This window comes from Psammomys obesus, unplaced genomic scaffold (assembly GCF_907164565.1).
Source record: "Psammomys obesus unplaced genomic scaffold, mPsaObe1.curated_primary_1811, whole genome shotgun sequence".
Classification (NCBI taxonomy): Eukaryota; Metazoa; Chordata; class Mammalia; order Rodentia; family Muridae; genus Psammomys; species Psammomys obesus.
This window is the reverse complement of record NW_026587032.1, coordinates 6,270,067-6,286,032: the sequence shown is the minus strand read 5'-3', so window position 1 is coordinate 6,286,032 and position 15,966 is coordinate 6,270,067. Positions and strand designations below refer to the sequence as shown.

At 45.3% G+C, this 15,966-nt stretch overlaps 1 protein-coding gene and 1 pseudogene across 2 annotated transcripts in view; both read right to left on the bottom strand.

Moving 5' to 3' along the window:
- Nucleotides 1-279: 279 nt before the first annotated feature.
- On the bottom strand, nt 280-739 carry LOC129673139 (ubiquitin-conjugating enzyme E2 N-like; annotated as a pseudogene).
- Nucleotides 740-8,817: 8,078 nt separating this feature from the next.
- The window catches only part of LOC129673092 (immunity-related GTPase family M protein-like), a 9,066-nt gene continuing 1,917 nt past the window's right edge, over nt 8,818-15,966 (bottom strand). The window contains exons 2-3 of one of the 2 annotated variants that reach the window (XM_055602769.1): nt 15,610-15,651; nt 8,818-10,849 (exon numbers count right to left, since the gene is read on the bottom strand). In XM_055602769.1, coding sequence (XP_055458744.1) covers nt 9,665-10,849; nt 15,610-15,624 — 1,200 coding nt within the window. In that variant the 5' untranslated portion in view covers nt 15,625-15,651 and the 3' untranslated portion in view covers nt 8,818-9,664. The remainder of the gene's footprint in view (nt 10,850-15,609; nt 15,652-15,966) is intronic. The other variant, XM_055602770.1, reaches the window with a different exon arrangement.

Below are 15,966 nucleotides of genomic sequence, written 5' to 3'. Positions count from 1 at the left end.
TTTGTACTTAAACCACGATGGGGAAATGAGTCAACGCAGAGTCCCTGCTCTTCAACATCTCACTACAACCCAGACGACACTTCTAGCCTCTGCTTGTGCTTTACAACAGCGAATCAGGACAGCACATAGAGTTGCTAATGTGCATGTAATCACCAACGATGAAGATGCCCGGGCTTTTGTTCTGTGATGGTTCGAAGACTGTATCCATTAAGCGCAAACAGAAAAAAGGAAGAAGTCTTGGCAGAACAGAAGGGATGTACACTCGATGATCTGATCGAATTAAGTACTATTCACGGCATATAGCCTGGTCCATGCTCTCGCTGTTTCTACAGTCTGGGCTTTGTTGGTCTTCCACTGCTCAGCTACATCATTTACTAATGGATCATGCAGATTAGGAACACTTAACAAAGCCTGGAATGATAGCAGAACTGTGCGGATCTGCAGTGCTGAGGACCACTTATATTTCAAAATATCTAAACATATTCTTCCCAACTTGTCTACATTAGAATGAGAAATTTGGGTCATGAAACATACTCTCGGTGATGCCATTGGGTATTCTTCTGGAAGGAATAGTTCAAGTTTAAGAGTCCGTCCCTCAAAGAGGGGGTCCTGCGGCCCAGCAATGACCACATGAAAATAACGGGCGTTGCTTTCATCAGGTTCTGCTTTAATGCCAGGAACTGGTTCTGGCAGCAAACGCTTGGGTTTCCTTGATGATTCTGTGGGACAGCCCATCCATCTTGTCAGATTCCGAGTTCAGCCTTTGCTCTTGTCTCCGGCTTCACTCGCTTCATGCACAAGTCAAATATTAACTTTTAACAAGTCCAGCTCTGACTCTTTTAATCAGGCTTATCTGAAGTTATTATCAGGGGATTTTAGACACAGGGTTTCACTGTATTTCATAACCAGTTTATGTGTGTTTGTGTGACAGTGGAGGCAGACAACCTGAAGAGCTTGACTTTTTTCCCAAAGTCGTTAAGTTGCAGAATAATATAAGTATCTGTAACCTAGAAAGCTATAAAAACTAGGTATCTAGGGGAACTCAAGAAAATGTTGGCATCAAGTTGTTTTTGTTTTGTTTTTTACAGATTCTTAGTCATATTTAATATGCTTACAAATCTTAAGGTACAGAAAGTTTATATTTTAGCAAAAGTTTTAAAGAGTTAAATCAAACCAAGAATGGGAGCATGAGATAAGCAACATTAATTGCTGTTGGGAATGGTCTACTTTTTAAGAGCTGCTTTAAAAGCTGTTTTAAAGCACATAGTATCTTCCCCCTCAGATTGTCCTGTTTAACAAAAATTCTTTTCCCTGTCAGAGTCACAAAGCCTTTCTGACTCAAGACAAGACATTGACAAAACTTTTAAACAAGTATGCTTGGGTTGGAAAAGGGGGGAGAGCCAGCTTTTTAATAAAGTAGAACAGCATGAAACAATAAATACTTCATCCTAGCAGCCACATGGTGGCTCATAACCATCTATAGTGATATCTGGTGTCCTTTTCTGGTGTTCAGGCAGAATGTTGCATAAATAATAATAAATAAATAAATAAATAAATAAATAAATAAATAAATAAATAAATAAATAAATACTTCAATTTTTTCATACTCAAATGATACCTGAATCCCTGCAAATGGAGATCCAGTGACCAGAGACTGGGACTAGAGCAAGCAGAGAACAAAGAAAGCTTTAGCAATAAGAGACTTTTGTGGGTCTTGAACAGCAGGCTCCAGTGAGCCAAGGAGAGGACTGAGCCCGAGAGAGCTCCATAAGGGAGCTGGGAGACAGAGTTTTCTAGTGAGGAGACAGTGGCACTTGATCAGGCTCTTATGTCTGCAACAAAACTTATAAGCACATCAGAAACACAGACCCAACAAACAAAAGCAAACAAAATAAAAAAGACAGAATGTCCACACAGTCAGGAGATCAGATAAACACAGACATGTGGTAGCCACCTTAGTTCATACACCAGAACAGACAAACAGAAGGATGTCTGCTGTCCCCGAGGCTGGGTCTGTGATTATATGTGATTTCCGGTGTCTCGTCAAACATCCGGACCCCAGAACAGAACAGAGCAACCTAGCGACTGGCCCGAGCCTCAGATGCGTGTTGGCAGGCAGTTCTTGTTTTCATTTTGTTTTCAGTCTGCAAACCATGACAGCAGCTCCCTGCCTCCCAGGGAGCCTAGCAAGTCCACCTTGGACTGGTACCCTCTCGGGTCTATTTCCTACTATTGACCTCTAATTTGTGGCAGCCATGGTCTCAGGTTTCCCAGACTTCCAAGTCCACCAGGGCCTATCCTGGTCTCAGGCTCCCCAGACTTCCAAATCTATCCCAGACCCCTGGCCTGAGTCTGGGGTCACCCTGTGATCTCCAAACGTCGTGGAGTTTGTGACCCCTGGGAAAAGACCATCCAATTATAATTAAAAGAATTTAGCAAGACAACAATCTCTGAGGCAGACTTGAGGTTGCCATGTGAAACAGAGTGGGGAAAGGATTTTTAAAGGTGAAAGAAGACCTTGAAAATCTGCACAAGCAAGCCAAGGCTATTCTACTCTGCCAAGATTAGGTACCCAAGGCAACCTCAAAATAGTCCTTGCATGTTTGCATAAGCAGGTTACAGAAACCAGAAAGCAGTTAGTCATATCATAGCAAGTAGATGGTCACAGCTATGCACTTTTGGGTGGGGGTCACTGAATCAGGATTACTGGAAACTTAGCTTCCAGGGACTGGAGTCACAGACAAAAGGTTAGGGAGTGCCAAGATTGATGCCTAGCATAAAATGAAGTTTCTTTAGTCATCAAACAAGATTTTTTTTTTCAAGACAGGGTTTCTCTATGTACCCCTGGCTGTCCTGGAGCTAGCTCTGTAGACCAGGCTGGCCTTAAATTCACAGAGATCCATCCACCTGCTTCTGCCTCCAGAGAGTGCGTCACCACATCCAGACACAAGATTTTTCTTACAAGCTGTCTAAAAGCATAGTGCACTTATGTAAACAGTGCGTTTATGTTCTATTAGCATTAATTAAATCTGGTTATTGATACAGCGGCAGTCGTTCCTGAACCAGCTAGTTCCTAAAGAAAAGACGCAGAGACTTGTTAGATTTATAATGAGCCCTAAAACACTAGGACTGGGCGGAGAAATAGGGTTCCTCAGAGGCTTAGGTCACTGAAAAACCCACCCCCGCATAAATCAGAGGTCATGAAAGCTGTACCCCTGGAGTTGCCTGGCGGCTCCATTGATTGGCGTTATAGTGCTTATAAGCTTGTGAGGAGGGGCCTTGTGAATGCTGTTTACTTTTTTTTAATTATTTATTTCTTTTCATACTTATTTTCACTTGCATTTGTGTTTTGCCTCCATGTGAATCTGTATGAGGTTGCCAAATCTTGGAGTTTCAGACAGTTGTCAACTGCCATGTGGGTGCTGGGAATTGAACCCAGGTCCTCTAGCAAGAGCAGTCAGTGCTCTTAACCGTTGAGCCATCTCTCCTGCACCCCTGCTGGCTGCTTCTTGATCCAGTGAGCATCCCGGGAGGAGACGCGTCAATCCTGTGGAAGTAACTGCTCCACAGTCAGTCACTGAGTTAGTAGCAGGAGCCCCTTCCCAAGCTCCCAAGCGACAGCAGCTGTTACTCAGTAGTCTGGCCCCCAGGCAATCAAGAGCTCCCTCACACTGCCTCTCCATAGCTCATTCCGGCCTACTTGGAGCGATATACTGAAGGCAGCTGCGTGTTCAGGCTAAAGCATAGGCATCTTAGGGTAGGAATGGGAAGGGATGAGGGAAGGGGCTACAGCTGGGATACAAAATGAATTAACTGTAATTAATTGAAAATTTAAAAAAAAAATGAATAGCCGTCTTTTCTGAAGAGGCACTGCCTGAGGCTGGACTCAAATATTTACACACTGGGCTAGCACTTGTTTCTTTGTGTCAGTTCTTCCCTGGTAAAAACAGATAGAGGTGGACCCTGGGATCCAATGTGGGAAGAGAGATCTGCTGTTTGGGAGGGCCACTGTGGCTGTGGAAACAGGTTTTGACACGTCTGATAGTATAAGTGAAATTGAAAAAAAAAAAACGTGTGGGGTGTGGTGTGTGTGCACAAACGTGCATGTCTGTACCAGGGTGCTTGCCTGTGCACGTGTGTAGAGGCCAAAGGTCAGAGTCCTGTGTCCTCCTCAGTTACCACCTCACTCAGAGACAAGCTCTCTCCATGAACCTGGATGTTGTCGTTTTGGCTAGACTAGCTGAGCAGCAGGCTCCCGGAATCTTCTTCTTCTTCTTTTTATTTATCTATTTATGTACATGAGTGCTCTGACTGCATGTATACCCTGCAGGCCAGAAGAGGGCATTGGATACATGGCTGTGAGCCACCAGTGGGTGCTGGGAATTGAACTCAGGACCTTGGGAAGAGCAGACAGAGCTCCCAACTACTGAGCCATTTCTCCAGGCCCCTCCCAGAATCTTCTTATCTCCATCTCCATCCATGCACCTTCTTACTGGAGGTTGTTTTTTGTTGTTGTTGTTGTTTTTGTTTTGTTTTGTTTTGGTCACACCTGGATTTTTACGCTAGAGATTCAAACTCAGGTCCTCATGCTTGTATACTGGTATTTGACCCTTTGAAGGGATCTCCCAAACCCCTGAAACTTTATTCTTAGAAACCCATTATCAGGGTCGGGAGCGCGATGTCAGAGGTTGAGAGTGTACCCTGCCCTTTCGGAGGAACGGAGCTCTGTTCTCAGTGCCTACGTGGGAGGGATCACAACTGCCCCTGACGCCAGCTGAAGGGAATCCAGTGCTTTTGACCTCCCTGAGCTTCCCTACCTATATGTGCTCAAACACACAAAAGTAAAATATATCTTTGCCGGAGCCCAGCCCCGGCGGGGAATGGGGTAGGAGGATAGGTCAGAACCCGAGGGAGGATGTATGGAATCCACAGAACACTTGGGCCAGCAGGTGCCGTCCACACACTCTGGCACTGAGACAGCTCAGGCCACCTTTATTTATACATATATTTTTTCACAGCTGAAAAGGTTTTACATTCATTTTCTCATTTTCCCACATACAGTTTGTTTTAAGAACTTCTAACATTTAACAATAATGTGCACACTTGTGCTTTTCCCTTCCTTCTCCTCAGTCCCCACAGTTTCCTGCTAACCCACGAACTAAATCAAGAAGGAAACAGCTTCAGCAAGCAGTTAATATCTAACCCAGCACGCTGGGACAGAACCAAGTGACCGTGGTTGGCAGCAATGATGGATACAGTAGAGAGAGGTGATACACTACATGCCCAGGAAATTCTGATTTAATAATTGGCATCTAGCATCCCCCATATCCTAATCAGGAGGCCTAATTTCTCTAGTGCCCAGGGCTCTCAGCAAATAGGTAACCTGAGTCAATTCCTCATCCTTACTTGGTTCACCTCTGAGTGTTCCTATTAAGTCTTGGAACTTGGATCCAGCAGGACCTTCCTAACCTTTTGATAATCATCTAGCTGTTGTTTGGAACAGGTCCATGGGCAAACTGTTGTCAGAACCAAGTTCCCATCAGGAGAGAACATCCGGACGTTAGCTTATGTACCCAGAACAGACCCTTGTGTTGACTCAACCCAATCATCATTAACAAACAGAGGAGTAGTGATCTGCTCCATTCCCACAATCCTTTATTATCATTATTATTATTATTATTATTATTATTATTATTTATTACAATTTATTCACTTTGTATCCCAGCTGTGGCCTCCTCCCTCATCTCCTCCCAGTCCCACTCACCCTTCCCCATCTCCCTCTATGCCTCTCACTTAATCCACTGATAGGGAAAGTCCTCCTCCCCTTCTGTCTGACCCTAGCCTATCAGGTCTCATCAGGACTGGCTGCATTATCTTCCCGTGTGGCCTGGCAAGGCTGCACCTCCCAGGGAGAGGTGATGAAAGAGCCGGCCACTGAGTTCACCATTCCCACAACCCTAAAAGACAAACAAGAGTGAATCACACACAGATAAAGTCTGCGATTTCTTTATCTGATTCTGGGGTAATGGCTGTGATAGACAAAGTGAAAGTAAAAACTTCCAATAGCAAAGTCAAAAGCGCAAAAACACAAGGCAAAAAAGCTAGCCAAGGATACCCTCAGGAAAGGACAGGGCATTCTCCCCACAGGTCCTTGCCATGCGGGGACCCAACTTCTCTGGCCTTGCCATGGGAGAGCCGTACTCATGTACCTTTCCCAGAAGAGGCTTGGCCACTGCCATACCTTTCTAAAAATAACACTTGGGGGAACAAAGGAGGAGTTTGCTGGGGAAGGGAGGGGTGGGGATGATGTAAATATAGCACTACTATGAAGTTATCAAAAAATAAGAACAAAAACAATACGTATGTTTACATAATATACTCTGTAATTATTCTATCAGAGATTAACATTACCTGTGCATTATATACAACACATAATACATATGTGTGTTATGAATATATAACATATGTGTACATTTATTTCTGTATCTGTACATAGATAGGTATGTACATACAACCAACACGGAGAAAGACTACGATTATGTTCTAAGACCAAGAGGATTCACACTGCTTCTCCAGCCAGGCTAACAGCGAAACCATAGGCTGCATGTCAGTTTCCTCAGTTATGGGCCAGGTTGCAGTCTCTGGGACAAACAGAGAAACCGCAGCAGTAACATCCACGTGACTTTACAAGAGCAAGCTCGCCTTCTTACCGTCAGCACACTGGAGCAGAATATGTGCTGTAAACGTGACACCAAGAACTACTTCTGAGAAGCCGGTCATGGTGGTGCATGCCTTTAATTACAGTGCTTTGGAGGCAGAGGCAGGTGAATCACTGAGTTCCAGGCCAGCCTGGTCTACAAAGCAAGTCCAGGACAGCCAAGGCTACACAAGAGAAACCCTGTCTCAAAAAAACAAAAACAACAACAAAAGAATTACTCCTGAGTATTGTAAGGACGACAAACAAAACTCCCTCGACTTCTCTCAGACCTTGCCTGTGAGTCTAGGGAACTGTGGTAACAAAAGAATGAGCAGGCGGGGTTGGGGATTTAGCTCAGTGGTAGAGCGCTTGCCTAGCAAGCGCAAGGCCCTGGGTTCGGTCCTCAGCTCTGGAAAAAAAAAAAAAAAGAATGAGCAGGCGGAAGGGGAGTTTTGGCAGAGCTCAGTTCACCCCTAGTCCTACCACCACTGAGACTTTAGTCACTGCCATCCTTGCCTGGGCATATAAAGTAAACCTACATTTTACATTTAGGTGATGCTTTTTTGTAAAGTACTTGTGCCAGCAAGATTGTAGAGTTGGTGCATTTTTCTTAACAAATACAACTGGCATTTTCTTTCAGTCTTAAAACATTTTATTTCTTTCTGGGTAGCAAAACTATAGCCTCCCGTGGACTAGGCAAACATTTTACTACTGAGCCACAGACACTCTTCTTCCCACTATTAATCAATAAAACTCCAACCTACCCCTCTATTATCACAGTACCTGTGTGGTTAACATTGATTGTCAATTTGACAGGATCTAGAATCACTGTGGAGACAGACCTTCGGGCGTGTCTATGAAGGAGTTTCTAGACTTGGTTAATTGGGGTTGGAAGACCCATTCTGAAGGTGGATGTATCATTCTATGGACTGGGGTCTTGGGCTGAGTAAAATGGAGGTGTGCCAAGGAGCTATATCCATCTCTGTCTGCTTCCTGACTGTGAACACAATGTGACCAGCTGCGCCATGCACCTGTCGTGATGACCTTCTGCTATTATGGGTTGTACTGTCAAACCATGAGCCAAAAATAAACTCTTCCTTGTAAAAGGAACTTTTGTTCTCCTGCGGTAATTGCTGCCTCCTTCTCATAACCTAGGCCTAGTCCTGGAAGCTTCTGGCCTCCATAAAATCTAATGTAGGCCTAGAATGTGTTCAGCCTCTGATAGTTATTGCTGAATAAGCTTATCCTTTCTTGTTTTTATTGAGCTCTGGAATGGCTGGCTCAACTCAGCCGTTCTGTTTCGAACTCCTCTCCCAGCTAACTTGCTTAGTCTGGCTCTTGGCCCTTAAATTGCTCTGCTTGGCCTCAAACTAACTGAAGCAATCTGCTCTGATTTCTGGCTCCCCATTCTCTGGCTCATCCTCTCTTCACCTGAGTTCTCTCTCTGCAACCTGTCTCTCTTACTGTCCTGGTAAAACTGCCCTTTCTCCTCTCTGCACTGCCCCTTAATTAGCTTCCCTTTTTCTCTCTCTTGAGACTTGGGCATATCCTATTCTGTCAAATCTTTCTCTGATCCGTTACCTTTTCTGCCATTCAGTTAGATCGCATTTTCAAACATGGCTGCTTCCCTTTACAAACCAACGTCACCTTCATTGTTGAGGATTAAAGGCATGTCCCACCGCACCTGGATGTAAGTTTTCCTTTACCTGAAACTTGCTGTATACCAGGTTGGCCTTGAGCTCAGATATCTGCTTGCCTCTGTCTCCTAGGATTAAAGGTGTGTCTGTATTTTAGCCAGATCACACAGACCTGGAAGGTCTTTGGGCGTGATCTCTTGCCAGAACAGCCATGTTCTTAATTAAAATTCTTCTTCACTTCCTGGAGGAAATGGCACGAAAGCAGGCAGGCTGGAGTGTGTGACGTGACACTGGTAATGGTGTGTGGGGGGGGTTATTTAGGGTTCTGTCAAGAAGGTGAAGGGAAAGAAAGGGCATAGGTCTGAGGCAGTTAAAGAGGTGGGCTGGCAGCACTGTGGCATCTACCAAGAGTGGGACTGAAACAAAGAAACATATATGACAGAACATGGAACAGCGTTGTAAATAAACACAAAACACACAAACTGAGTGAAATAGGAAAGCTTTATGTAAAAGAGAGAAGGGTCAGTGTGGGGGGGGGTGCAGCCTGCAGAGTTAGGGGTGGTTGAAGAAGTTCAAGTCCAATATGAGACTATGGAAGCACAGAGTGGGAGGGGCCACGACTAGACATGGCACCACTGATGCCAATGAAGACAGTTTTGGACACTCAAAATTCTTCCATTCAGTACCCTGTGAATCCTATTACCAGTGATAACCAGGGTTAATTCCCCTCTACACAACCAGAGGAGAGGTCAGAGAACAGGCCCCTACTAGCCATGCTCTTCAGACAATAGCCAAAAAACAAGCTCGTCTTCATTTTTTTTTTTTTTTAATGGTTTTTTGAGACAGGGTTTCTCTGTTTAACAGTCTTGTCTGCCTTGGACTTTCTTTGTAAACCAGGCTGGTCTCGAACTCACAAGAGATCTGCCTGCCTCTGGCTCCTGAACGCTGGGATGAAAGGCGTGTGCCGCCACTGCCCAGCCCTCTTCCTTAAGAAATGCTCCTTCTCCCGAGACAGGGAAGAAGAGAGGGGGAGAGAGAGAGAGATGAGAAAATCAAGAAAAACTATATTAATCGTAGGTGTTAAGGTGAATATGTGTCAAATGTGAAATTCTGTGCAACCAGAAAAAGAAAATTTCTCTTATATTGGAATTCCAGACAGTTCCGTTAATAAAATTAAACAAATGGTATAAAGTAAAATCCATTATAGTGTTTCATGAGGGGGATACCCATTAAAAAAGTTGACCTATAAACCTCAAGGAACTTGAAACCTGCAGGATGAGTTAGCTCAACTGGAGGGACACTTAGGGTAGACAGAGCTGGGGAGAGGGCCTCAGTTGTCTGGACCTTCCAGAGGACGGTTAATGAATTTTTCCAGGATTTTCCACAGAATGTTTTTGGTTTTCTGAGCAACCTCATCAAGCACTTGTCTTTGTCTCTGTTGGCTGTGTGTAGGCGAAAGGCCAGAAAAGCATTTTAAGAACATCTTGTTTACACCTGTAAGCAAAAGCTGGGCTCCAGAGTGAAGCTGGCAAGTCAATGGCCAGTCACCTTGTTGATCCTGGAACTGCATGGCAAGAAATTCATCATCCAGGCCAAAGCTTTTTTCGAAGGCTTTCTGACTCTCTTCCAGATTATCTGGATTGGAGATTCCAAAATCCTTGCCTAGATTGTCTGCATCCATGCTCCTAATGGATTTCACTCTCTCATTAATAGCCTCCTTACCGATTTTGAAAAGGGTTTCAAAAAGGCCATACTTCCTGAAGTTGAAGAGGTCTTTTTGTAGTGTCTCCCTAAGCTCTGGGAAGTCATGTAACAAAGGATTCATGTGGGAGAGCAGGAATGTGGGCGGCTTCTCCACCTGCTCCTTCTGGAGATTCTCCTGGATATTCCTTCGGATGCTCTGCAGTAGCTGGGCTTCAGAGAGGGCACTCGTGCTGAGGTCCCTGTCCAGCTTGGTCCAGACAATGTAGAACCTCTTCCCCATCTTCTGCACAGCTTTGGCCAGCTTCACGTGATTCGAGCTGAACTGCTCAGACGCGACGATGATGAAAAGGTCGTAGGTGTCAAACCGCATCTCCTCCATGTATTCCTTGATGCTCTGGGCCGTGGCTCCTGTGCCGGGCAGGTCCCACAGCTCCACGTTGGGAAAGCTGGAGGAGGAGTAACAGGCCGGTACTTGGGTGGTCCTCACCACCCCGGTGGGAGCTGAATCCACCTCCTCGTGTCCAATGCCTCTAATAGCATTGATGAAGGATGACATGCCATTGCCAGAGTCCCCGGTCACAGCAATTTTCACTGTGATTCTTGATGTCTTCTGTACGAGCTCCTTGACCACAGAGGCTACTTCCATCCATTTCCCTCCTGCCACGGCAGCCTTCATACTATTGATGACTTCTTTAGATAAAATATTGCTATCTTTGGGAATCAATACAGCATCGGAGAAACAGGGCAATTGTTTATCCTTGGGGGACCCATCTGCCTCTTCCATGTTGGATGGCAATGGAGCAACCTGCAGCTACATCAGGAAGGAAGTTAGGACAGCTGTGAACATGGGCACCCACAGGAAGCACTGTTCCTTGCCCGGGCTTTCAGATCCATGGCTACTCCTACACCAAGACCTGCTGATCACCCACGGAGCTAGCTGAGCCCTCCTGTACGTGAGCACGTTCTTGGAAGGCAAGGACAGCTCAACACTAGAGCCCAAAGTTAAGCACTGGAATGTCAGGCAGGTCTCTTACTGGGTACACATGTCCATACTCCCTCCCTCCCAGTTGCCAGGACTACCCAGAGGAAGCGTATGAAGAGCAGGGAACGGGCCTATGCCAGCTCCCCATCCAGAGGCCCCACAAGTCCTCATTTCACTTATCCTACATGAATGGCTGTTTGTTCTAGTTGCACACTGAAAAGTGTTTTTCCTTTCCCCAGTGACACTCATTAGCAGCGGCCTAAGGAATACATTACTACGTTTCAACAGCAAAGCCACATGGTTTCCAAATAATCTCATCAGGGTTGGAGAGATGGCTCGGTGGTAAAGGGCACTGTTCTTGCAGAAAACCTGGGCTCGGCTCCCAGCACCCACACAATGGCTCACAACCACTTGTAACTCCAGTTCCAGGGATCCCAAAGCCCTCTTCTGGACTCCGAAAGTACTGGTATGCACATTGCACATACAGACACTCAAGAACACATACACATAAAATAAATATTAAAAATATAATAATTCCAACAATTTTAAGTTAGCATGTGGGTTGTCTGTTACCACTGCTGCTAGTCTTATTAAGATACAGATTGAAATTCTTCTTTTCTTCTGTGTTGCCCTGGCAATCCTAGAACTTGATCTGTAGACCAGGCTGGCCTCGAACTCACAGAGATCTGCCTGCCTCTGCCTCCCGAGTGCTGGGATTACAGTCATGCGCCACCACACCCAGCCATGTTTCTTTTTTAATGTTTTATTAGCATATATATTTTTGTTTGTTTGTTTTGAGTCAGTGTTTCTCTGGGTATCCCTGTCTATTCTGGAACTCACTCTGTACCAGGCTGGCCTTGAACTCAGAGATTCACTTGCCTCTGACTCCTGAATGTTGGGATTAAAAGTGTACGCCTCCACACTCAGAATTTTTAGTATGTGTTGATGACCCATAATACTGGGTTTTATTATGGCATTTTTACTATCTTCTCCCCCACCCCTGTTAACCTTTCTAGAACTCCTCTTTCCAATGATCTCTTTCCTCTTCCCAACCTGTCCCACTTGTACTTTGTTTTTATTTTATTTTTTGGTTTTGGTTTTGTTGTTGTTGTTCTGTGTTTCAATCAGTTTCATTTGACTGTTTACTAAACCATGAGTGAGAACTGGTCTACAGCAGCACGTGTAGCTTATCAGTGGCTACAGGACTGAAGAAAATGTCCCTCCTTCCTTCATCAGCCATTAATTAACTGCAGAAATCCTCAGGGAGGAGTGTGAGCTCACCATACTCTCCCCTCTCCATGACAAGATGCCAACAGTCACATGGTGACCGGGTACAAGTAACCACAGGTGCAAGAAATTCAAAATAGCATCAGCCATGTCATGTCCAGAAGTCAGCATTTCAGACACACACACACACACACACACACACACACACACACACACATGCTTCCTGCAGTTTTTACATGCTTCCCATCTCTTCTAAGTTATTCCTCAAGCCATGGACAAGATGACATAAAGATATAGATATTCCGCTTATAATGGGGCATTCAATCATGTTTCTGTTCTTGACTAAATCTTTGTCATGAGATCGAATGTATTTCCTGGGGACAGGATTGGGAAAGACAATTTATCAACACCAAGGACGGAGGATGGAGGGGTTGGAGAGATGGCTCAGGGGTTAAGAGCACTTTTTGCTCTTCCCTAAAATGTGAGCTGGATTCCCAGCACCCATATCAGGTGGCTCACAACCTCCTGTAACTCCATTTCCAGAGCATCTGACACCATCTTCTGGTCTCCTGAGGTGCTGCACAAATGTGCATATACTCCACACAGATACATAATTAAAAACAATAAAAAGCTGGGCATGGTAGTGCATACCTTTAGTCCCAGTACTGAGAGGCAGAGGCAAGAATATGTCTATGGGTTCCAGGCCAGACAATGATGGCTGCATAGTGAGATTTTTCTCAAAAAAAAAAAAAATTAAATACTTTTTAAAAGATGGAGGACAACGTGGAATGCAGAAACCCCATACAACGCACTTACAGGTAAGCAAAAAACCACCTTCCACAGCCTAGAGTGTTGGCCTTCTGGAGTAGACATATAAGTGTGAGGACAAGACTCCAACCATTTCATAGGGTCTCACCAAATCTTGAGATGCAAGATAGCAGCATACGCCTTATCCCGATGCTCTTAGATGAAAGCCCTATGTGAGACAGGCATGTACAAAGCCAGTTGTGAGAGGCTGCTGTGCCCCTTTCCCTTGACATTTTATTTGTGTGTGTGAAAGACCACAAGCATTTGAAACGCAACACCATATATTCGAGAAGTTTCCTGTGGGTCTCACATAGCTGCTCAGTCCTTTAAGGAGCTACCTGAGAGCTGGGCAGTAGTGGCACATGCCTTTGATCTCAGCACTTGGGAGGCAGAGACAGGTGGATCTCTGAGTTCAAGGCCAGCGTGGTCTACAGGGCTACAAAGAGAAACCCTGTCACAAAGAACCAAATAGATAAGATTTAATTAATTAATTATTTAATTAATTAAAAGGGGGCTCCCTGCCAAATAAATAGGCAGAGAGATAGATAGATAGATAGATAGATAGATAGATAGATAGATAGATAGATAGATAGATAAGGGGCTCCCTGCCAAATGTAGTCATAGGGTCCCATAAAATGACTAGATTTCCCAGGTATCCACCCTGGAAATCTAGGGCTCTTGTCTGGGGAAGGTGCTTTTCAGGCATCCTTGAGTCTTTTGGTGCAGGTTTTTGCCCTCCATGTTCCCAGTGGAAGCATCCTCTGCCTCCCTTGCCCATCTTCTGGGAGGGGCTGTCCTGCCTGTGACACAGCCCTGCTCCGCATGCTCCTCTGCTCGTCAATCCGGAGAGCCTGGCTTCTCTCCCCTCACGGAAGGCTCACCCCCTCCTGAGTCTCCAGAGGTGCCAGCTCTGTGAGCTGTGGGCAACTTCCTAAGTCCCCACTTTTCTGAAGTTTTGCCAATTAGTTCCTTTTCATGTTCCTGTAGAGTTTGTGTGGACAGCCGAGGGAACCGTGGTGCAGACGCTGACAAGGCCTTGTGAGCCCATCAGAGTTCTGCCTGGAGTTCAAGTGGCCCCATGGTTCCCTATTTGAGGGCCCTGTTCTATTTATAACTGGGCACCTTTGGTTTACCCCTCGGCACACGGGTCATATACCCAGACCTTTCTGGCTTCTGAAGGGAGCCTAACAAGGAAATTCACAGGAGAGGGACAACCAGGCCTGGGAGGAGAGCCAGACCCTGAAACTGAAGACTCAAGAATCTCCTAACATGCCGGGCGGTGGTGGGGCACATCTGTAATCCCAGCACTCAGGAGGCAGAGGCAGGTGGATCTCTATGAGTTCTCAGACAGCCTGGTCTACAAAGTGAGTCCAGGACAGCCAAGGCAGGACAGAGAAACCCTGTTTTTTTTGTTTGTTTGTTTGTTTATTTGTTTGTTTTGGGGGGGGAGGAAGGCCCTGGTGAGATGGCTCAGCGGTTGAGAGTACTTACTGTTCTTCCAGAGGACCCAGGTTCAATTCCCAGCACCCACCTAGCAGCTCACAACTGTCTATAACTCCAAGATCCAACACCCTCACACAGACATACATGCAGATAAAATACCAATGCACATAAAATAAAAATAAGTTTTAAAAAAAGAAAAAAAGAGTCTCCTAACTTACTCACAGAAAGAGCTGCACGCCATAGAAACCAAGGCATGCTCACACATGCATGCAATGAATGCTCGTGTCCACACACACACTCGAAAGCGGGTGAGAAGTTGTGTCATATGGTTCTCCTAGGCTACATGTTCAGTTGACCTGCATTTTATTTTATTTATTTATTTGGTTTATTTATATTTGGTTTTTTTTATTTTTTGAGATACACAGCTCTGGCTGTTTTGGGACTTACTACGTAGACCAGGCTGACCTCGAACTCACAGATCCACCTGTCTCTGCCTCCTGAGTGCTGGGATTAAAGGCGTGTGTCACCACATCCAGAAACTTGTGCTTTATTATATTCATTCCAATTGCATAACTTTACTAAAATGTTCCTAATAACCCACGAAGACGTCATGACTTTTTGTTTATTTTTGTTTTATGTGCATTGGTGTTTTACCTGTATGTGTCTGTGTGAGGGGGTTTGATCCTCTGGAACTGGAGTTTCACACAGTTGTTAGTTGCTATTTGGGTGCTGGGAATTGAGCTTGGGTCTTCTGGAAGAGCAGCCAGTGCTCTTAATCCCTGAGCCATCTCTCCAGCCCATGTAACTTGTTTGTTTGTTTTGAGACAGGGTTTCTCTGTGTTGCCCTGGACTCCAGCTGACATGGATCTGCCTGCCTCTACCTCCCCAAATGCTGGGACTAAAGTACCCTCACACCCAGCTGATTCCATGACTTAAGTGAAACAAAAACCATGGGTAATACAGGGAGTGACGCCCTCTAAGCACCTGCGATGGTCAATTTCAGCTGTCAACTCGACTAGATTAAAGCATGGACAGGGCATTAGTGAGGCACACGTTTAAGCATGCGAGTCAGGGTACTTCCCGAGAGAATCCCCTGATGGTGCAAGACTCACCCTGAACAAAGGCATCACCACCTCCTGGGTTGGAGTCCGGAACTGGATTAAAAAGACAAAGAAATAAAGCTGAGTACCAGCGTCAGCCTCTCTCTGGCCGAAACACACATGCCTGCCGGTACCTGACTCACGCCCCTTTGGCCACACCTCCTTCGCTAAGGTGGACTGTACCCTTGCTAACCGAGAGCCAAAATAAGCCCTTCTTCCCTTAAGTTGCTTCCCGTCAGGAATTTTGCCACAGCAAAGAGGAGGGTAATGAAGACTGACCTTCTCCATATGTGAAAATGCCATAATGCAACCTGTTAACACAGTGTGTGTGTGTGTGTGTGTGTGTGTGTGTGTGTGTGTGTGTGTGTG